Source organism: Perognathus longimembris, chromosome 6 (assembly GCF_023159225.1).
Source record: "Perognathus longimembris pacificus isolate PPM17 chromosome 6, ASM2315922v1, whole genome shotgun sequence".
Taxonomy (NCBI): Eukaryota; Metazoa; Chordata; class Mammalia; order Rodentia; family Heteromyidae; genus Perognathus; species Perognathus longimembris.
The window spans coordinates 83,421,035-83,443,610 of NC_063166.1; the positions used below are offsets into that span (position 1 = coordinate 83,421,035).

Below are 22,576 nucleotides of genomic sequence, written 5' to 3' on the forward strand. Positions count from 1 at the left end.
GTGAGGCTACATACTTTATTCACTACTTGGGTAATTTCAAATTGCTCTCCCCGCCCCCCAATCCAAAATCCAAGGAGACACCGGAACTGGTGCGGGGCCTGAACCATTTCCCTGTCATGGCACGGTGCGGGTCACAGCAGCTCAGCCCATCCAGCCGGCCCGGTGCTCAGAGCCAGGGCCTGCCCCGCTCCGGGTCACTCTTGGGGTAGCTGGTCTGCGCAGACGCCCCCCCCCCCCCCCCCCCATAAGCCAGTGCCACGGGGTCCTCACGTCAGCAGGTGCGCTTCCAGAGGCCCAGAGCCACCACCGGGGGCCAGGATTGGTCCTCACCTTGGGCCGCCACCCAGCCAGGGCGCACACCGCACAGTTCCTGGCGGTGGCTCGTGTCTCATCAAGCAAGCGTGTTAAACGATGGGGTCTCCAAACGTGCACAGCTCCTCGATGGCGAGGTTGTAGCTGGCTCCAGTCCTGTCCTTGTAGGTGCTGGTCACGATCTTCATCCAGCCTCGCTCACCCTGTGGGGGGAGAGTTGACCGTGAGCCACATGGTCGGCCCTCCCCACCGGTGCTGGCTAATGCATGCTGACCGGTCCCGTCTCACACCGCCCCACAATGCACGCCGACCATCCCGTCTCACACCGCCCCACAATGCACGCCGACCACCCCGTCTCACACCACCCCGTCTCACACCACCCCGTCTCACACCGCCCCGTCTCACACCGCCCCACAATGCACGCCGACCACCCCGTCTCACACCGCCCCACAATGCACGCCGACCACCCCGTCTCACACCGCCCCACAATGCACGCCGACCATCCCGTCTCACACCGCCCCACAATGCACACCGACCACCCCGTCTCACACCACCCCGTCTCACACCACCCCGTCTCACACCGCCCCACAATGCACGCCGACCATCCCGTCTCACACCGCCCCACAATGCACGCCGACCACCCCGTCTCACACCGCCCCACAATGCACGCCGACCATCCCCGTCTCACACCGCCCCACAATGCACACCGACCACCCCGTCTCACACCACCCCGTCTCACACCACCCCGTCTCACACCGCCCCACAATGCACGCCGACCATCCCGTCTCACACCGCCCCACAATGCACGCCGACCACCCCGTCTCACACCGCCCCACAATGCACGCCGACCACCCCGTCTCACACCGCCCCACAATGCACGCCGACCATCCCGTCTCACACCGCCCCATTTATGGTCGCCAGCGGCAGCTAACTCGCCCATTTATGGTCATGGCGCCAGTTACTGATGTCATCATTTCCACACCTCCCGCCCACCAGCCCCATCCCACACCAAAGGTCTCGGCCTGGCCCCCAGGCCAACGGGAGATCCTGCCGATAAGGCAGCCGGCGGTCTCCCTGGGGCTTCCACCCAACTCAGAGCTGCCCCGGGCAACCCTGCGCTTCCCTGGGGAGAGCCTGGAAGCTGGCCGGGACAGGGGTGAGCTGCCTCGGGGGAGAGCAGCGGCCATGCTGGCCAGCGGCCGCGGCGGCTTCAGCCGCGAGGTCTCACTGGGGCAGGAGGGAAAGGCCTTACCCATGGTTCACCCCACGAATTGCGGACAATCCAGTACTCGGTGCCATTGTCGCTGACGCCCCACCCGGCCACGGAGATGATGTGGTTGATGAAGGCCTTGTCCTGGTACTCGGCATAGATGCCGCCAGTGTAGTTAATCATCTTTTCTGTCGCCATTATTCCACAGCTGGAAGTAAGTGGTTAGGTGAGGAAGAGGTCAGCGCGCATATCCAAGTGCGCATGCCCCGGAGGGCCCCTGGGCAGCCTTGGGTGGTGGTGCTGGGCGCCTTCCGGGGAAGCCCCTCCCCCTCCACGTCACCCAGCGGGCCTGGCGGGTCACGTCAGCTGCTGTCCCAGGGCACAGGAACGACACAGGAACGACGCCGGCCGACCCCCCCCCCCCCCCCCAACGCTCACCTGATGGGGCCATTGGCGTAGATCTCAGCCATCATCTTCTCCCTTCCAGACAGAGAGCCGTAGTCGCCCACCTTCCAGAGGGTGTAGTTGCGGAGAGGGTGACAGTCTTTGAATTCGGTGCAGGTCCCGCACTGGTTAAACTTGTTACAATCTGGAGAAGAGGCAGAAGTCTGCACGAGACTGTCTCATTAACCCACTAACAAGGCGCAGCCCACCCCTTCCACTTCTCTAATTTCGCCTACTATTCATTAGCTAATAGCGGAAGTCATCTCGCTATCAGGTGCTGTTAATTGCACTCTTCTTTCAGCTGCACCGGAGTTATGAAAAGCCTTCTCCTGGCCGCAGAACGGAGAGCAAACCTTTAATGAGCACATAGTAAGCATGCGAAAGTTGGCCTTCGTTTCTCTGGCCTGAACGGCTGGGAGAAGGCCCTTTTCACGATGTGGTTGAAAACCGAATATAACCAAATCATTCGTGTGTAAGATGATTGTGTTACTGGCTAGTACATTCTTATGAAAAGCACTTCCTTGTTATTTCCGTCTGAGATGTACAAGACAAAAAGGAAGCTTAACAGAAAGGAGGAAAGGGAAGCGCAGCCCTGGGTACTTGCTGTCAGCCCCGGTGGCGTATTTTCCGACCACGCTGCACCCAGCCTGACACACCCCATCCTGCAGCCAGCCTTCGTACCCCTCTGCTGTCCCCCGTTCCTGTTGTGACTACACATCTGCCCAGACCTTCCCCAGGGACAGTCAACTTCCTCTAGAACTAAAGTGTTGGTTTAATTTGTCCCTTGAACACCATGCTGGTGCCCGGCACAACTGGAAAGTGGCAGATCTGTGACCACGTGTGTTAACCCCAAGCCAGGACTGTTGACTGAAAACACAGGTTTCTGAGGAGCCCCGCACACCTGCCAGGCTGGGGGGGGGGGTTGGGGGGGGCTTGGGCTCGGCTGGACAACTCCAGCTGGGAGGTGGAGTGGGGCGGCTAGAACGCCAGGGCTTTCCACCAGTGTTGAAAACCTGCTCCGTGGACCTTCCTCCTCCCCCCGCCGGTCACAGTGCCGGGGTCTCCTGCACTGAGCTTCACCGGGCCAAGGTCAAGAACTCCCGCAACCCATCCAGAGAACTTTCTGGCTGCGCAGGAAGGGCCAGGAGGAGGAAACCCTACTGGCAGGCGGGAGCCAGCCCGCCCGGGCTGAGGGAGGAGGCCAGCGGCTTATGGCGCCCAATGAGGCGCTGGGCCTGGGCCTTCTCTTTCCTTTGGTTTCCAAGGGGAGCAGCCTGGAAAGGAAACTGCCGGCGACAGGCTTCCAGGGCAGCCTGCCGTGCCACCCTTGCTCGGCCCTGGGTGGCTGGGGGAGCGTGGGGCACTGTGGTCCCGCGGACAGCTGGCTTGCAGGGTCACCCCCCCCCCCCCCCCCCCCCGCTCACGCACTCTGCTCTTGGAGAGCGGACACGTCTCGGTGCAAGGCCTCCCGGCAGCCGGCTCGCCCCTCAGAAGTCCACGCAATGAGCAACTAGCAGGCACCAGAACCCGCACACCTGCCACGCGCAGGCCGAGCTTGCGGGGCGCCGAGAACCCAGGGCTGGGTGGAGTTCTGGCATCTATAGGCCACGCCAGGTTTCGTGTTGTTTTCAACAGGACAATGGGCTCCGGCTTTTTGTTCCTCAGTCCCACTGGGTCCAAGATGGCCCGGGGTGAGGCGTAACCAGCTCTCCCCGGGGTCACACCGCTGGCGTGGGCTGGGAGCTCGGGGAACCCCCCCCCCGCCCCCCCGGGCTCCTCTCTTGACAGACAGAATGGAAGGCAGGAGGGGGAAAGGCGGGGGGCCGCTGCAGGGCCTACCCTGGTCCTTGGCCTGGTAGTTGTTGCAGGTCTCGTCGGGAATGCCGTGCTTGTGCGCGTACTCCCACACGGGCAGGTCATTGCCCCCCTCGCAGGAGCCCGCGTCGCCGCAGTCCAGGACGTTCTGCACGGACAGCATGGTGCTGGGCCACGCACCCTTCCTCTTGATGTTGATGCGGTCTGCAACCGTCGGCAGTGGTTAGCACCCCTGGCCCAGGCGCCCCCCCCCCCCGCCCACAAATGGCACTCAAGCCTTGAGCAGGCCGCCCTGCCTCCGTGGACCTCAGAGAGGCCTGGCTCAGCTGTGGCTGTCCACGGGCCTGCTCCGACCCTTCCGCGCGCTCTGTGGGCTCACCTCTCGCCACCAGGCTGCAAGGACCACACGGCAGGGCTAGAGGTACAGGTCTCCCCTCCCCCCCAGCACCCGCTGGAGGCCAGCCCTGGGGAGCTCCCGGGGGAGGAGGCCCCTGGACAGAGGGACCCAGCTGCGGATCTCCATGAGCAAACGTGGCCCGGGGAGCTGGAGGAACCAGTGCCAGGTAGGGGGCAAGACCTCACCCGCCCCGGCCTGTGCCCACAGTGCGCATGCGTGGGCTGGCGCCCTACCACTCGAGCCACAGCTCCACTTCCAACTCCGGGGCGATTAACTGGAGTCGCCCTGGGTCGCCAGGCACTGGTGGCTCACGCCTGCAACCCTAGCTACTCAGGAAGCTGAGATCCGAGGGTCGCGCGCGGTTTGTAGCCAGCCCAGGCAGGAAAGGCAGTGAGACTCTTATTTCCAACTAACCACCTAAAACACAGACGTGGAGCTGTGGCTCAAAGTGGCAGAGTGCTAGCTTTGAGCATTAAAGATCAGGGACAGCGCCCAGGCCCTGAATTCAAGCGCCATGGCCGTAAAAAAAAAAAAAAGTCTCAAGGACTTTGCTGCCCCGCCTGGCTTTGAACTGCAACCCTCGGGTGTCAGCCTCCGGAGTAGCTAGATCACCAGCATTGTTCTTTATCTGAGTGAAATCACAAGTGGAAGAACACAACTGGACTTGGGTTTAAGGAGCACATTCTGGAACTAGATAGGAGTAAGGGCAGCAGCAGGATCCATTGAGAGGCAAGGTATGTCTGGCGGAGGGGAGGCCTTGGCACCCGTCTTGAACGTAGAACCTAGGAGCCAGTTTGTAGAGGGGAGGTAAAGAGAGGGAGTCAGGCAGCCACTAGGCTCTGGGGCGAGACTGCGGGGGATGGGCCGGGAAGGCCGGGCGAGCAGTTCAGACCTGAACATCTCAGGCTGGAGGTGGCTGAGATGGAGGTGGCAGGCGACAGGCAGGCGAAGGAGAAGTGAGCCGGGCAGAAGTCGGGAGATGGGGACAAAGCAGACGGGTGGAGGCAGGCGGGTGCTGTGGGCTGAGTTCCAAAGGGAGGGATGGAGCAGAGCCAAGGAGGGGCCTGGCACCAGACCTCTTCCCCTGCCTTCTGGGGACCCAGGGATGGCAGCAGAGACAGAGGCGAGGCCAGTGCAGGTCAGAGCGGTGATGTGGGGAGAAGGGGCCTCAGATCCCGCTCTGATGGTGGAGCAGTGGGGCGGTAAGAGGCAGAAGGAGGTGAGGGGCACTGGTCCAGGGGGAGGGAGCCTCTGCAGGGGCTGAAGGAGAAGGGGGGGGCTCAGTGAGGGGCTTTAGTGCTAGTCCCAGGCAAAGAGGGAGGAGACAAATGGGCGCCATTACGGTCAAATGCCCCCAGGGAAGTCCCTTCCCAGAGAAAGAGGAAGCGAGGGCTGCACCAGAGACACCTGGGGCGAAAGCAAAGAAAGGTGGAGGCCCTGGCTCGGAGACCCAGTGAGACTCAGCACTCAGCACTGGGTGGCCAGGGAGCAGGGAGCTGTGTCAGCAAGGCCTGGGCCCCTTGGGGAAGAACCAGGCCCAGCCAGCCTCCAGCCAACTCGACCCTGCAATCTCCTACAAACACAAACACTGTCACGTGACCCCCGGCGCTGCCCTCCCCGCCCAGCGCTGAGGAGGCTCTTTCACTTCCCGCAGCCTGGACTTTGTCCCCGCCCTCTACCACAGGCCCACTCACACCTCGGTTCCTCCAGACCTTCCAGCGCCCACCTGTGCCTACTCGGCCCTCCTCCTTCTACAAGGGTCCAGTTTTGGGAACACTTCATCAGTATCCCAAAACAGGGGACTGAGCTACCAGGAGAGACTGGCAGATGCCACAGCTCCCAGGCCCGACAGAAACCTCTCCCCTAAAGCTCGCACACAGAGCCCCCAAACCAGAGGAGTGGACACAGCACCCTGTCAGGGCCGAACTGCCAACCCCCATGAGTCCCTCGCCCAGTGGAGTTGGGCTCCTGGACCCCAGGGCTGCCCCTGGGGATGGCAGGACGCCTCCCTGCGGCCCTGGGCGGGCCCGGACCTCCACAGTAGGAGACCTCAGGGTGGCGTGGGCATCAGGCCCTGAGCCTTCTTGTCCCATTGATGCCCGAGCCCAAGGTCCAGATGAGAAAACTGGCCGGGCTGGAGCAGACTGGGGAGGGGGTGAAGCTGTGGCTAGCCCCACCCTGACTTCTAAGCCCAGGATAAAATGTGTCTCAGTTCCCGGAGAAGAAGTTTCACTTCTTCTCATGTCCCCAAAGCCAGGCCGGGGACTCGGCGATTCTGCATTTCTGGTTCTCTCTCCTAATGACGGAAGTCACAGGCTTTGGGGGTCGGTGGCGGGGCCTCCTTGTCAGTGAACCTCGTCCTGCCTGTGGCCCCGAGCCCCACGCAGAAGACCCCGCAGTGACCTTGCTCCCGTCACTTCCGTGGAATGCAGAGGCCCAGGCCCTGCGACCCCGGGGCCCGGGCAGCCCGCCTTCGCCAGGAAGCCCTGCGGAGGGTGGGGTGGCGGCCACCCCGCCGGCCACGAGGCTGTGCTGAGCGGGGCCCCGGCACCCACCTGCCATGGCGCTGGTGCTGCCGTGCGCCCAGCAGGAGCCGCAGTACTGCGGGATGTGCTGGTTCCGGGTGACGCTGGCGTAGTTGACGCCGTCCACGTTGCGCCAGTCCCAGCTCTTGGGGAGGTCTGAGGGGGACAGGTACTCGTGCGGCCTCGGGTAGGTCCTGGGGAGAGAGGGACGCCAGCGAGGTCAGGAGCCCCGGGCCTCCCCCGAGCCGGGGGCGCGAGGCGCCTGTCCCCATCACCCGGGGGGGGGGCCCCCTCCCCACCCGCACGCCCCAGCGGTCACGATGCGAAGGGCACAGGGCAGCACCCCCAAGGAAGAGAGTCCCAGTGCGCCCCCAGCCAAGGCCCGGCTCGGAGGGGCCAGGGATGAGGCTCCTCCCCAGGGGTGCAGAGGGCCCTCCCGCGATCGGAGCTCCCCGGGCCTGGGGAGGCTGGAGTCCTGGGCTCCTGGGCGCCCCCCCCCCCGCGGGGCAGGGTCCCCGAAGGCCCGGGGTGGGCCTGCCCACTTCCCCGCCCGCCCTCCCGCCCGCGGGCCGCGCGCCGACCTGCGCCCCGTCCGCGCCAGCCGGTCCCCCCGCAGGGGCTGGTAGCACGCCGGGCCGCGGCGGAAGTGGAGGCCGGCCCGCGCGGCGCCCGCCAGCAGCGCCAGCACCAGCACGAGCAGCGGCCACCGCAGCGCAGGCCGCGCCCGCCCGGACGACGCCGGGCTCCCGCCCCAGGTCCCGCTCGGCATCCTCAGCTGCTCCGGCTCCGTCCTGCGCGGCCTGGTGTCGGGCCCTCGACCCCAGCCCTGACCCGCCCGGCCCGCCCGGCCTTGGGGAGGCTGGACACACCCCCAGGGCGGGGCCGTCCCGCGCGCCCTGTCCCGCCCCGTGCGCCCGCCCGGCGGCCCCACCACCGGGGTCACGCAGCGCGCCCCAGATCCGACCTGGTCACTAGTTGCCCAGTGCCATGGTTTGATTGACAAATGTAGCTCCCTTCCCCGGGGCCCTGGGATGGGACCCTGGGGTGGGATCAGGGATGGGGGTCCTGGGGTGGGATCAGGGATGGGGTCCTGGGATGGGATCAGGGATGGGGTCCTGGGATGGGGTCCTGGGATGGGATCAGGGATGGGGTCCTGGGATGGGGTCAGGGATGGGGCCGTGGGGGGGGGGATCAGGGATGGGGTCCTGGGATGGGGTCAGGGATGGGGCCAGGAATGGGGCCATGGGGTGGGATCAGGGATGGGGCCGTGGGGGGGGGGGGGGAATCAGGGATGAGGTCAGGGATGGGGTCCTGGGGTGGGATCAGGGATGGGGTCCTGGGGTGGGGTCAGAGATGGGGTCCTGGGGTGGGGTCAGGGATGGGACCCTGGGGTGGGGTCAGGGATGAGGTCAGGGATAGGGTCCTGGGATGGGACCCTGGGGTGGGATCAGGGATGAGGTCAGGGATGGGGTCCTGGGGTGGGGTCAGGGATGAGGTCAGGGATGGGACCCTGGGGTGGGGTCAGAGATGGGGTCCTGGGGTGGGGTCAGGGATGAGGTCAGGGATGGGACCCTGGGGTGGGGTCAGGGATTAGGTCCTGGGGTAGGATCAGGGATGGGGTCCTGGGATGGGGTCTTGGGATGGGGTCCACATAATTCTCTGGCACAGCCTGGCCCTCCGCCACCCTTGTACTGGAATTGGGGTCTGGAGTGATGCCCCAGGCTCCCAACTGGGAATGAATGCCCACGGCCCACCAAGTCCCAGGAGGAAGCCTCAGTCCCCACAGAGCTGTGCCCTACCCCGGCCATTGAACACTCCGCCCAGGCCCCTCTGCATAGAGGATTGTCATTTCCAGAGAAGGAAAATCCTTCTAGAAAACACCCCCAATGGAGAATTGCATGGAAATCCTGAGCTGTCTCTTCCACCTTCCAAGAACGCTTGACACACTCAGACTGTTCAGAAAAGAGGAACCCAAAGCAGAAGTGGGACCCCTGGGTTTTGTAACTAAGGGGCTTCTCCCTTCTCCGTGGCCCAGCGCATGGACACCACCCGCAGAAGAACAAGAATGGCTTTATCCATAGTGCAAGCAAAGGGCTCAGGGCCCGGCAGAAGAGGCCTAGGTGCAGGGGCCTCGGATGAGTTTCCTCTACCTGGCTGTAGCCCACCGGGTTATCCCTCGGCCTGAACTCCCCGTGGTTATCTCATTGCCTGCAGCTACTTCCAAGAACACTCCAGGCCATCCCAGTGGGAGGGAGTCCCGATAACCTCCCTCTCAGCCCAAAGCCTCCGAGATAAAGGCCAGGCTCCCTCGGCACAAAATCCACAAATGTTGGACCTTGTACCTGAAAAGCGGTTACTGAGCCAAAGGCTAGGCCCAGGGTTCTGTCTGTCCCTTGGTGTCTGATCTTTTGGAAAGTCATTGTCGAGAATCCTTGTCCTCAGCCGGGCTTAGGGAGGTGGATGGGGGAGCTACGGTGCCCCGAGATTCCCCTGAGAATTGTCCTCATCAACTCCCAAGTCCAATTTTGCCCAGGAGGGGTCTCCTGAGTGGTGGACTAGTCTTCTGTAGAGAAAAAGGTCCGGGCCGGGAATGTAGCTCAACAGCGCAGCATGACTGAGTGTCCTCGGTGCCTTGCGTTCATTCCCAGCACCGCAAAATAAATGAACGAATGGGTGGCTAAAAGAATAAAAACAAACACAAATTCACTCTCTGCAGGGCAACAAAGATTGTGTGCCATCCCCTTCCCTCCCAGAAGACAATCGGCCTCCCCATGGTGCAAAGTGCATGGGGGGGGGGAGAAGGGAGGGAAGAGGGAGAGAGAGCAGAGAGAGGCAGAGAAAGGGCCTGGGCTCGGTAGACACATAGCAGCACACCCCATGTCCCGCTCTCGAGTCATGTGACATTGGGAGACACAGGTGCTCTGAGGACCCTGGGATCCTTGAGACAGACGGGGCCCCAGCAATCACACAGGGCTCCAAGCTCAGAAGGGCCCCATTGAAAGAATCCGTCCCAGGCATCCCAGGGGACCATGCGGAGATAGTCAGGGACAGGAGGAGGAGGAGGTTCATAAGGTTCGTGGGGCCGTATCTCCCACGGGAGAGGGAGCACTATGACATCAGCACCTAAATCCAGGTGAAGCAGGTAGGTCTGAGTGGGAGGGGCCGGTTACAGTGCTAGAGGGAGTTCAGGCATGGGTGGAGCCGGGGCTAGTGGGAGGGGCAGAGGGCCTGAGGTGGGGGAAATACTGACACCCACAGCAGGTAGGGCGGGAGGAGGAGACTCACTCTGCCCTGGCCCTGCAGGTGACGCCTCTGGCCTGATGATCTCAGTGTCACCTGCCTTATCTGACAGGAAGTGGGGTGGGGGGCCCCAAGGATAATGGGCAGTCTCAGTCTGGCTCACACAGCCTAACCCATTGGAGGCTCTCACTGGCGGCAAGGGTGAAGGGAAGGACATTCTCAGGATGGAAGGGACCAGGACGTCCACAGTGGACATGCTGTGACCCACTGGGGATTCTCCAACCCAGAGCACAGAGAGCGGTGGGGAGACAGGTCAGGGGTGGAGGAGAGGGAATCCACGCACTGGAGCCCACGGCGTTCACGCCAAGAAGGAAGCGAGGTGTGTTCGGCCCCTCATGGTGGACCCGACCCAGCCTGGCTCTGCTCGGAGAAGCCAGTTGACTGCTGATTACTAACATTGTGCTCGAGGGACTGACTTTTCCAGAAGGTTTCTGAGTATGTGCTGTCTGGTGGCGGCCAGTAACCACGCTGATTCAGGGCCTGCTGCGAATGGAGGGTCTTTGGCTGCTCGAGTTCTCCGGGGAGCCCACAGAAGTAGCAAGAAGACGGCCTGGGTCACAGTGCGGGAGGGACGCGTTCAGAGAACTTGCTGGATGCTTTCTGGAAGTTGGGTTTATCCGCAGGGTTGTCTTACAGTAGACACACCTGCCTGGCAGCCCTGAGCCTCCCGTAACCTGAGAGGGGTGTTCCCTCCTGACACCTCTGTGGCACCATGAGGTCATCTTGGGAGAGTGACTCATCTTCCTCGCCCAGGTGGCCTGGCTGGCAGCAGTTCCATGGGCACAGTACCACTGCCACACAGCCTGGGGCAGAACCGGGCTGCTAGGAGGAAGGCAGCTATCTTCCTGGGATGGGAGCAGTAGTTCACGCTGTCATCACCGTGGCTGAGTCAGCCCTGCTTGTTGAGCCAAGGACTTGGGGTGGGGTGGGGGGCTCTGCAGGCCTCCGGCAGCCTTGACACAACCTTGTGTGTGCGCCTGGGTGGAGGAGATGCTAATGGCCGCCATTTTACAAGTGGGAAGCCCGCATTTCCAGAGAGGTCGGGAGATCCCAGCTTAGCATGAAGATCCTGGGGAGAGATTTCACTCTAGTCTGCTTTAAGAAAAAATATTCCATCAAGTATTTTGGCAAACACATCACATGATCCAAGGCCACAGACACAAAAGCCTATTCATTTCTAAAAATAACTTGATTTTCCCCCATCCTTATGAAGCACAATGCACACATTTCGCCACCGGGCTGGGGCCGGCCCGCCTTCCTGACCTGAGGAGAGGGTGCAGATAGGTTTTGGGGTACCGCTGGACCTTTTCTCCCCACCTTCCTCCATGCTGCACAGTCTGGCTCCCCCTGGGCGAGTGCCAACGTTTCCTATGATTCCGAGTGGAGTCCCATCCTGGAGATGGAGCGCAGGAGGCTTTGCGGGGAGGGGAGCCCTCCTCCCCCTGTACCCCTTCTGGGAAGCTCGCGGGAGCTAGTGGCCGCCTGGACAGGGGAGGCGTGCCACTGACCCAGCCACGGTCCCCAAACACGCCATGCCACCCCCCCCAAGGCCTGGTTGCAGTGGCCCCCGCACACCTGGCGCAGTGGAAGGGGCATTCGCTCGCCCCCAGCCCTCGCTGGCACCCGGCACTTGCTGGCTTGTTCTCAGTGTTGGGGTACAGCAGGGGTGAGGCCCCGAGCCGGCACCCCCCGAGGTGACACACGGAGAGCAGGAGGTAGAAAGGGCTTGGAAGCAGGTGGAAGCGGGACCCCTGGGGACTGGAGCCCGGGGCAAGTTGCCTGGGCTGACCGTCCATGGAAGGTGCTGGAAGGAAAGCGTGTGGGCAGGCCCGCTGTAGGAGCGTGCCTGGCACGTGTGCGGGAGAGCTCAGGTGGGCCCCCCTTCGATCGCTCGGGCTTCCCTTGGTGGCTGCACGTTTGGGGGGGGGGGGAGACCCGCTGGAGAGCAGAGCTGGCAGGCGTGGCTGCAGAGGCAGGGGCCAGGACACGGCCCGGGGCGCCCCAGGGAGTGATGGCACAGCACCGGGGTGCGCAGGGTCCTCGACGGCCTGCCGGGCCGCCCTGTCCTCTGATACCCCAAACCGCATCCCTGAATGGAGGAGGCAAGAATGGCCGTCCTGGCTGCGGGCGCGCTCCTCCCCGCGCTTCTTCCAGAGCTCCTTCCTGCGCCCCCCACCCTTCTTCCTGAGCTCCTCCCTGCGCTCCCCCCCCCCCCCCCGCGCTCCTCCCCTCGCCCCTCGGTCTGCCCTCCGCTCCCCTTCCCTGGCTGGGATGCGGTGCCCCGCGCCCGTGGCCGCGTGCGCCAGGGTGTGTGGGCGACTGTGGCGGCGGGGATCGTCCTTCCGTCGCCCACTGATTTTTAACTCAGGTCTCGAGTCCTCCCCCCCCCCCCCCCGCACGTTCGGCTGTTTGTTGGGCAAACGGCTGCGGCTGCGTTCTGAGGCTCACGGACAGATTCCTCGCACCCACCCAGGGCTTGGGGAATGCGTGTGTTTGGTTTTGGCTTCCGGTGTGGACGGGTGTGGTTCTCATCGCTGTCCGCGCCCCGGGGCCTCGCTTATCCGCGGCTGCACGCGTAGGAAGATGGGGAGGGAAGATGGAGGCCGCAGACCAGGTACGCCCCACCTTCAGGATCACATCAGCTCAGTGCGCGTGCGTGTGCGCGTGTGCGCGCGTGTGCGCGTGTCCACCTGGAAGCCAAGGCAGTCGCAGCTCCGCGTCAGGGCACCAGAGGGGCGGCCGGACACGGCCCACGGCGGCCGGACACGGCCCACGGCGGCCGGACACGATCCACGGCGGCCGGACACGGCCCACGGCGGCCGGACACGGCCCACGGCGGCCGGACACGGCCCACGGCGGCCGGACACGGCCCACGGCGGCCGGACACGATCCACGGCGGCCGGACACGGCCCACGGCGGCCGGACACGGCCCACGGCGGCCGGACACGATCCACGGCGGCCGGACACGGCCCACGGCGGCCGGACACGGCCCACGGCGGCCGGACACGATCCACGGCGGCCGGACACGGCCCACGGCGGCCGGACACGGCCCACGGCGGCCGGACACGATCCACGGCGGCCGGACACGGCCCACGGCGGCCGGACACGATCCACGGCGGCCGGACACGGCCCACGCGGTCGGGGGCTTCAGGCCAGACGGGAAAGGCCGGCGGGGTGGTGTGAGCGCCGCAGACCTCCCAGCCACAGAGGAAGAAGATGGGGACCCCTCCCCCCAGGCCGCCAGAGCCCCCCTTTCCTGACGTTACCTCTCCACGCGCCTGCAGTTTTCTTTCCAAATCGGAGCGCTCGGAGGGCGCGGGAAGGTGCCGCCCCTCGGGTCCGTCTCCGCGTCTCCTTGCGAGGGCATTTGGAAACGTTTCCGAATCCCAGTGGAGCGGACACTGCCACTCAACAAGCTTCTCCGAGTTGTTCCAGAAGCTTCACCGGGACCCACAGGGGAAGGGCAGAGGCAATGAATGAATGCCGTCTTCCTCCTAGTTAATTTCATGTGCTAACTGGAAAGCTGGGGGGGGGGGGGGCGCCCTCGGACCCCCAAGGGAAGCGTGGGAGCGGTGGACTGGGGTTTCGGGTGACACTGGGTTTCCTTATCTTTTCACTTCTCCCATGCTAGACCCCACGTCATCCCGGAAAAGCCTTGCGGCCCGTGCCCTGTGGAAGGCTTGCAGCGCCACGCCGGGCTGCTCCTCCCAGGGTCCTCCGCGGTGCGGAACCACCCACGGCGCACGGCACGCGCAGCCCCTGCTGCTGCCCCCCGGCCCTCGGGCAAGGCCAGGGCAAGCTCAGCGCCGGAACGCCGTTCTCCTCGCCTTTGCCGCCACCGTCCTCGAGGGCAGGAAAGCCCTTGCTGATGCGCCCCGGGTGGCCCCCCTTGTCGTCCCCGCCCAGCTCGGGCTGAGGGGTCACCTTCCTCGTGGCCGGAGAGCAGCCCTGGAGGTGACGCCAGGGTCGCCGCTCAGCTGCGTCCCGAGGACAGGGCTGCTGGTGTGTCTGAGGGCAGGCACGGGGTGGCCACCGAGGCCCTGGTCGCCACCACACTGGCTTTCCTGGGGGTCGGGGGCGGGGTGGGGGGACCAGGTACTTTCATCAAAGCACTAAGACGGAATAGCTGACGTTCTCAAGCCGGGCCGCTCCCTGCCCTCTGTTCTGCCAGCCATGTTAGCCCGGAGGCCCCGTGTGTCCAAGGAGGGAGGAGGGCAGGGGCAGGCGTGCCTTGAGGCTGGCTCGTATCACGCCGCCCGCCGGGGGGGGGGGGGAGCAGGTTCTCAGCCACCACGTGCTGAGCCCGCACCCCACGACAGGCTTGGACTTGGGGGTCACCCTCCTGCCCGGTACCCCCTCCCACGCCGCCCCGAGCCCGGCCAGACTGCACAAACACGGCTGGGATACAAGACTCAGAGCAAACGGGGCTTCTCTTCTCCACCCCCTCCCCCTCTTTTCTTTCCTTTTTTTCTTTTTTTTGCCAACTGCCCCATTAACAGAAAAGCCTTTTAAGTGCCCATCTGGACACCAGGCTCTCTCCTCCCTGAGCAAACGGGGCTGACCAAGGCGATGTGTTCCAGTGGGGAGGGCTGGGGGGGTAGGTCGGAGGGGGGGCACTGGGGCCGCTCACACAGCCAAGAAGGAACACAGGGAGTTCAGAAACGCCTCCGGCCCAGCCCCGGGCAGCCACCCTGGCCCCTTTCAACCACCGCCACGGGGGGGGGGGGGGGGGGGGGCGGGACCCACGACCGGGCTTCCCGTAATAGCTCACGGGGGCCGTTCCCTCGGCCGCTTCCTCGGAACAGTTTGGCCTTTCAAGCCAGACCCCTCTTAGGGGCTGGAGGGGAAAGTCCTTGGCCCCCCCCCCCCCCCCCCCCCGCTCGAAGGCCACACTCGTGAATAAACACATTATCGGCTTTAAGGAAACCTGTCGTTTGGAGCACTGGTGCTCGAGCTCAGCCAGCTGCGGGCGGGCACTCCACAAACATTTGCTGAGGCCGGGTGATGCATCAAGCGCTCTGAGGATGCAGAGAGGAGAGGCCGCGAGCAGCGCCCTGCTGCCTGGGAGGTAAGTGACGTGCAGAAGTACTTAGCAAACAGGGCCACCGCCGGCGTAAGTGCTGGGGACTTGAGTAGGGGCCACCGCCAGCTGCCTTGAGCTGTGAGGGTCTCCCAGGCAGGAGGCTCCCCAAGAAGGCCAAGGGGGAGGATGGAGGCCCAAAACCGAGAAATGCCTAGCTTCTTGCTGCTAAACGGTCCCTCTGTGTGGAGCTTTCCTTCCCTTTCCTTGACTTACCTTCCCTTTGCCTTCCTTTCTGTTTCTTTTTTCTTCCTGCCTTCCTTCTTTCCGTTCTTCCTTGTCTTTTTTTTTTCTTTCCCTCTTTTTGCTGGTCCTGGACCTTAAACCCAGGGCCTGGCCACTGTCACTTGTTGTTGTTCAAGGCCAATGCTCTACTCCTTGAACCATAATAGCTCTTACAGCTTTTTGGTGGCTTTGAACCATGATCCTCAGATGGCAGCCTCCCGAGTAGCTAGGATGGCAGGCGTGGCCACCAGCGCCCAGCCCAACCATGTCACTATCATGGCAGTGTCAGAGGGTAAGTTGCTGGCATCGTGACTACCTGACTCTGAAGGGCTCCAAGGGTGGCTTCTCCTGAAAACAAGGACTTCCAGCCATGGAACCACTGTGCCACAGTCAAAGAAGTCAAGACACAGACATAGATGCTATGTCGCCACACCACAGTTACAGTCGGTGTTTCAGTTCTAGCAGGCGTCCAGTGACATCCATGGGAACAGCTCCATCCTGCCTTGGGGCCAGCCGGGATCCCGTGACCCGGCCCAGGTCAGACCCACACTCCTGGGCCAGTGTGCAGGGACAGGACCCAGGCTCAGGGCTGAGGACGGGCAGCAGCCACCGGCCCCTGGGGACGGGAACTCCGGGGTTTGGCTCCACGTCACACCCAAAGTCATTCCATGGCCTCCTGCAGGGAGGCTCTGAGCCCACGGCCCTGCTGCCCGGGACCCAGGACCCCAGCAGTCACGCTGGGCTGGGCAGGGCCCTTGTATCTTCTCTTCCTCTCTTTGCTTGTCTCTCTATTCCACGCAGGTTCTTGATGTGTGGCCCCGGCTGGCCTTGAACTCAGATCCTCTTCCCTCAGCCCCAGAGTACTGCCAGGCTGCGCATGCAGCTTGTATTTTCTCTCTTGGTGGTGATTTCTGGTGCTCCTAAGAATTACATCCCATCTTTGCAACTTTAGTAGTGAACTTCAAAAAGGAAATTCTTTTCCATAATCATCTCATAGTGACCCTAAATCCTACTTTTCTATGCAAGGGTTTACAATTTAAGAATAAAAATAAGTCAAGCTCTATAATCTACTCAGGAGGCTGAGATCTGAGGACTGCAATTTTAAGGCAGCCCCAACAGGAAAGTCTGTGAGACCATCTCCAATTAGACACCCCCAAAAGCAGGAAGTGGATCAATGGTTCAAACAGTAGAGAGCTAACCTTGAGCAACAAAGTTCAGGGACAGTGTCCAGGCCCCGAGTTCAAGCCTCAGGACCAGCGCACGCATGCGCGCACACAAAACAAGACTACTCAGCCTGGCTTTTCCCCAGTCCTGGGGGTGGCTTTCAAGTCGCTCCTTGGGGAATGTGATCGACGACTAGGGATCCAGTGATGGGTTTAAGCAAAATGGCAGTCCCAGCTGGGAGCTGCCACTCAGCCATCGCACCCTGGCCTCAGAGGCCCCCAAGGCAAGGCCTGTGGGAGGGACCAGCAGGGCCTTTGTCTGCACAGGCTGGGAAATGACTGGGCAATATTCTGTTGGGGGAGGCAAAGCGGCCATTCTGAAGGGTGACAGAGGGCAGGGAAACCTAGGTGGGGTTCCGGCAGCTTGGTTGGCTAGACCGGCCACCGCGGGGACCCAGGCCACCGCGGGGACCCAAGCTGACTGGGCGCACACCGGTGAAGACTGCTGCCCCCCCCCCCCCCCCCCGCCTGAGATTCGAGCCCACGGCTGAGGGCCAGCATGCCGGAGATCGTGCACCTCCAGGTCGGCCAGTGTGGCAACCAGATAGGAGCCAAGGTGGGTCAGACCTGATGCCGCCCAGCCAAGCCTGGCAGAGTCCAACTCCTTGCTGACTGCTGGTTAGGAAACAGAGCCTTCAGTTAGGCACTTGGACTCGGTACTAGACTTAGGGAGTTCATTGAATGAATGCGAATTTTGTCTTTAGTTAAGTATGGATTGTTTGTATGTGAACTATTTTACTTCTATCATCATAGGAATGGTCTTTTCATACCTCAGGCTAGCCGTTTATCTCAAAAGAACTTTCTCCAGTTTGTTGGGAGTCTGTTTGATCCCTAACACCGGGGTGACTTTTCTCTCCCCTCCATGTCTACGTTATGAAGAAAAAAAAAATCTGTTGTTTTACTTAGTATGTAATAGATTAAAGAGGTAAACCCAAATAAAGCTGTATACAGCTGCAGAAGTAATAAAAATGCACCCTCTGGCGCGCAAAGGAGTTTTTCTCTCCTTGGCCCCACCTTCCTGCTTACATTTGGCTACAAAGCTTCTGATTTAGTCACTTGGCTAATGTCAAGAACACAGGTGCTTCAGGCCAAAATTTCATTACTAATTTTAGGATAAACAATTGGACTATCTAAGCCTTATGTCACAAGCTCTCTTTGTTCTCTTAAAATTACTTTTACAAGTATAAATTGCATGAAAAGTAAGGTTTTAAAACAATAAAAGATTTTAGTTTCCTCACAACAGCATTCCTAAGAACAGGCAAAAAGTGGATACAGCCCAAATGTCCACTGATGGAGAAATGGATAGAAACACTATCATCTAATAAAGTAGAATATCGTGCAGCCTTAACAAGGAAGAAAAGTTTTAGGTGTGATAAAATATTCATTGCACAACAGTGGCCTTCATTTTTTATATTATGGCTCAGTAGCACTGAGTATATTCTTATTGCATACTGTATTTGAAAACTGAAGTATGAATTCCTCATTCCCCTTCTCCTCCGGTCCCTGATGACTCTACTTTCTGAAAGTCCCTGTGTATCTTTTTCTTCTAGGTGTGTTATTAAGGTGGGATCATGTAGTATTTGCCGTGCCATAGCAGGTGTCAGCATTTCCCTTCATACTGAGGCTGAATAATGTCCTATTTTATGTACGGATCACATAGTGTGTGTTCCTTCATCCCTAGATGGATATTTGGGGTGTAGCTACCTGTTGGCTCTTGTCAGGGATCGCTGCTGCGAAGACATTAAGGTTTTTAACTGGAGGTCTTATAACTCTGGAGCAAAAAAGCACCATCATCGTCGCGTGCCAAGCACAGTGACAAGACAGAGTGGTGGAAGTGTCCCCTGCCCGACCTTGGAGGATAATATGGACAAGAAGTGCTTGGCTGAGATAGGGGCTTCACCCTATGCCTGGGCTAGAGCAATGGCTCAGGCCCAGGGATGTGAGCAGTTTAGAATTGTGCTGCCTCAAAACTGCAGTTTACCGACGCTCCCACTCCCCGCTAGTTTACTGAAACCCAGACCCTGGCTATTAAGACCAGGAGTAGAAATATGGCTTAAGAGACTCGGCTGGGAAAGTGCCATTGGGGGTTCTTGCAGAAAGAAATACTTCTTCGTTACATTTCAATGCCTTCTTCTTCAGATGGTCCAAAAGAACCCATCCCAGAACCGGCTCCCACATCAAGAGGTGGCGCCCGGCTTGTTTTTGGTGGTGGTGGTGGTGGGAGGAGGGGAGTTGGTGCTGAGGTGGGGCTTGAACTTAGGGCCTAGGCACTTGCTCCTTCTGCTCAAAGCCGATGCTCTACCACTTGAGCCATACCCTCCATTCCTGGCTTTTGGCTGTTAGTTGAAGTGTCCTAGACATTCCTGGCCAGGTTAGCTTCGAACCTCAATCCTTCGATCTCAGCCTTCTGAGCAAGAGTACAGGATGAGCCACCGGTGCCCAGCTATTGTGATCAAGCAGGTTCCATGAAAGTTTACAGCATGCGGAACTTTGAATTATGTGCAGACCTGATCAGGGAAAAGTGTACAAAAAGATCATGCTTAGAGGCACTGCCCCTGAGCTTCTGAGGAAACTTCATGAAAAGAAACCTTCCAGGTGAAATGAGATATCACTGTGACATCACCTAAAAATCCAGTCTCTGTTCATTGAGCTCTAGCAGCTGGGAACACTACAAGGAGAAAGTAGAGATGCACTGATGTGAAACTTCTCAAAGGATAGCTTTAATGTGCACCAATGGCTGGATGTAACGGGAACAGTGCCCAATTTAATACTTTATGTGTGTGACATTTTACTTCAGGAGTTCAGGGGGGTTTAATGTGGTCTTTATAGTCACACTGAAATGGGAATTTCAGCTACATAGGGTCCACCCCTGGGAGGACTCCATGTAGATGCCCCCCACCTGTTTAAGTCTGCGCCCAGTGCCTGAGTTACCTAGGTAACTGGCACACTTGGAGACAGTGACCTCTGCCTTCTCTGAGGTCACATCCAATCCACCTGGCCATACCTCCTGCCTTTCCTTTTTTTTTTTTTTTGGCCAGTCCTGGGCCTTGGACTCAGGGTCTGAGCACTGTCCCTGGCTTCTTTTTGCTCAAGGCCAGCACTCTGCCACTTGAGCCACAGCGCCACTTCTGGCCATTTTCTGTATATGTGGTGCTGGGGAATCGAGCCCAGGGCCTCATGTAGACGAGGCAAGCACTCTACCACTAGGCCACATTCCCAGCCCCCGGCTTTTCCCTATATAATCCAGCTCCACGAGAGTGCCTGCTCTTTCCTTTTCTCTCTTTTTCTCTTCTTCCTTCCCCTGTTTCCCCGCGCCTCCATCTTGTGTGGGCTGGCAGTTCTTCCCCCCCCCCCCCGCCCCCAATAAACTCTTCTCTGTTTGAACCATGCGTGGGGGTTTCTTCCGGGTGAAACTTACAGTCTGTGAAAAGGAAGCAGGGTGTCTTGGGAGTGCTGAGGAGTGCTCCCTCTCCAGTAATGCTCCCGGGTCTGCGCTGACCTCTCTCCTCTGCGTTCAGTTCTGGGAGGTGATGGGGAGGAACACGGGGAGGACTTCCCCGGAGTGCTGAGGATTGCTCCCTCTCTGGTGCTGCTGGGTCTGCGCTGACCTCTCTCCTTTGCGTTCAGTTCTGGGACATGATGGGGAGAAGCACGGGGTGGACTGCCCTGGAGTGCTGAGGAGGAGTGCTCCCTCTCTGGTGCTCCCGGGTCGGCGCTGACCTCTCTCTCCTGCGTTCAGTTCTGGGAGGTGATGGGGAGGACTTCCCGGAGTGCTCCCTCTCCGGTGTTCCCGGGTAGGCGCTGACCTCTCTCTCCTGTGTTCAGTTCTGGGAGGTGATGGGGAGGAGCACGAGAGGCCTGCCCCGGAGTGCTCCCTCTCCGGTGATCCCGGGTCTGCGCTGACCTCTTTCCCCTGTGTTCAGTTCTGGGAGGTGATGGGGAGGAGCACGGGGAGGACTACCCCAGAGTGCTCCCTCTCCGGTGCTCCCGGGTCTGCGCTGACCTCTCTCGTCTGCGTTCAGTTCTGGGAGGTGATCGGGGAGGAGCACGGGGAGGACTACCTGGGGAGCGGCCACGGGGCCTCGGCGCTGCAGCTGGAGAGGATCAGCGCGCACTACAACGAGGCCTACGGTAGGGCAGTCCCGGAGGGCCCCACCTGCCTCCCGAGGGGCGTCGGCCGGGCGGTGGTTGCTGGGTTGGGGGCCGGGCGTTGCTGGAGGGGTTCAGGTCCAGGCCCTCCCTCCCCGCCCCTCCGCACCCCCATGCCCCTCCTCGGCCCGTCCGCAGGGAAGAGGTGCGTGCCCGCGCCCTGCTGGTGGACCTGGGGCCGGGGACCATGGACGCGGAGCTGGCGGGCGCGGCGGGGGAGGCGGTGCGGCGCGAGGCCCAGTGCCTGCAGGGCGTGCAGCTGGCGCGCGCCTCGACCACGCGGCGCGCCCTGCGCCTGCGCGCGCCCGGCCACGCCCACCTCCACCGCCGGGTGCGCGCCGTGGGCGGCGTCACCACGCCGCTGCGCTTCCCGGGCCCGCTCAACGCCGACCTGCGCAAGCCGGCCGTCCACACGGTGCGCTTCCCGCGCCTGCACTTCTCCGCGCCCGGCCCGGCCCGCCCTCGGTGGCCGAGCTCACGCGCCAGCTGTTCGACGGCAGCCACGCCATGGCGGCCTGCGACTTCCGGGGCCACCGGTCCACGTGCGACGTCCCGCCGCGGGGCCTCGGCCGGGCCGCCGCCTTCCTCGGCAGCACCGCCGCCACCCGCCAGCCCTTCGCCCGCCTCCTCGAGCGCTTCTCCGCCCTGCTCCGTCCGGCGGCGCGCCTTCCTGCCCTGGCACACCGGCGAGGGCACGGACCCGGCCGAGTGCGAGGAGGCCGGGAGCCAGGTGCAGGACCTGGTGTCCGAGTACCAGCAGTTCCAGGAGGCCGGGGCCTCCCGGAGGAGGAGGGCGGGGAGGAGCGCGAGCCCCCAGCCCGGGGGGAGGAGCAGGAGCCGGCCTGGCCCTCTCCCCCAGCCTGGGGGGGGGGGCGAGCAGGAAGCAGGTGGCCGCCTCGTCGTCTGTGCAACCGCCCCCCCCCCCCCCCCCCCACGGCCCGCGCTCTCCCACCCGGACTACAGCCCCACTTCTGGCTTTTTGGTGGTGAATGAAAGATAAAGGGTCTCAAGGACTTTCCCGCCTAGATTGGCTTCGGCTGCTGCCCCCAGAGCTCAGCCCCCTCCTAAAGGGCCGGGATTACAGGCGTCACACACAGCACCGTGAGCGTTAGGAACCCTTGAACACCTGCTCTGGGCCACGCACCCACATTCCAGCCCACAGGCGAGGTCCAGTGGTTAGCCCTAACTCAGCAGCACTTGTGTAAACTCCACCGCCCCTGGACTCTCACCTCTAGCGACCTCCTGCACAAACACATCCTGCTTTCCTGGGCTCGCCAGGCCTTCGGCAAAGCCAAGGGGCAGAGGAGTCCACGGGGCAGCCGCCCCTGGGAAACTGTACGCCTGGAGTACATCTCCACACCCTCACTGGGAAAGGAAAGGAGCAAAGAAAACCCGCAGTTCTGTCCGGATTCGCCCTCTTGTAACCAAAAAACCAAACTAAAAGCACTCCCATCCTCTCGGATTTGTATTTCCATTAAGTAGCTTTCGACATAACATCAAACATGAGTACTAGATTCCAGGAATTCATTAGTAATCATCTCTGGTCTCCCTTTTCAAGGCGATGTACAAGTGCCCCTTTTGTTTCCATCCCATAATCTCCTGCCCTCTGGGCGCAGTACCGACCCCACAACCACTCAGATGCAGGAATTAAGTGGAAATGGTGGCAGTGCCCTTCTTGGTGACAGAGGACACTGTCTCATTAGGGAACTTTTAGAGTTCAAATTAACTTGTACAAATTGCCATCATGTTTGCATGATGACACAGCCATTCCATGATTAATCTGCTTATGTTACAACAGGACCACATCCACAAGAGCGTCACCAGCAAGTGGGTTATAACTTCTTAATTAGTTTACCTACTTCTGACATGCAGTATATCAGCAGTTCCAGGATCAGA

At 61.3% G+C, this 22,576-nt stretch overlaps 2 protein-coding genes across 2 annotated transcripts; one reads left to right on the forward strand and one right to left on the reverse strand.

Moving 5' to 3' along the window:
- Nucleotides 1-240: 240 nt before the first annotated feature.
- On the reverse strand, nucleotides 241-7,493 carry Ctsz (cathepsin Z). Its single transcript, XM_048349683.1, has 6 exons — nucleotides 7,285-7,493; nucleotides 6,734-6,897; nucleotides 3,806-3,985; nucleotides 1,961-2,111; nucleotides 1,565-1,730; nucleotides 241-515 (listed from the first exon to the last, which is right to left on the reverse strand). The coding sequence occupies exons 1-6, from the start codon at nucleotides 7,470-7,472 to the stop codon at nucleotides 405-407; spliced, it is 960 nt and encodes a 319-aa protein (XP_048205640.1). The 5' UTR covers nucleotides 7,473-7,493; the 3' UTR covers nucleotides 241-404.
- Nucleotides 7,494-17,000: 9,507 nt separating this feature from the next.
- Tubb1 (tubulin beta 1 class VI) lies at nucleotides 17,001-22,162 on the forward strand. The gene is given in 7 exon segments (XM_048349422.1): nucleotides 17,001-17,087; nucleotides 20,554-20,670; nucleotides 20,826-21,138; nucleotides 21,141-21,331; nucleotides 21,333-21,458; nucleotides 21,461-21,525; nucleotides 21,916-22,162. Coding segments are annotated over 7 exon segments (1,116 nt in total). The 5' UTR covers nucleotides 17,001-17,030.
- Nucleotides 22,163-22,576: the final 414 nt, after the last annotated feature.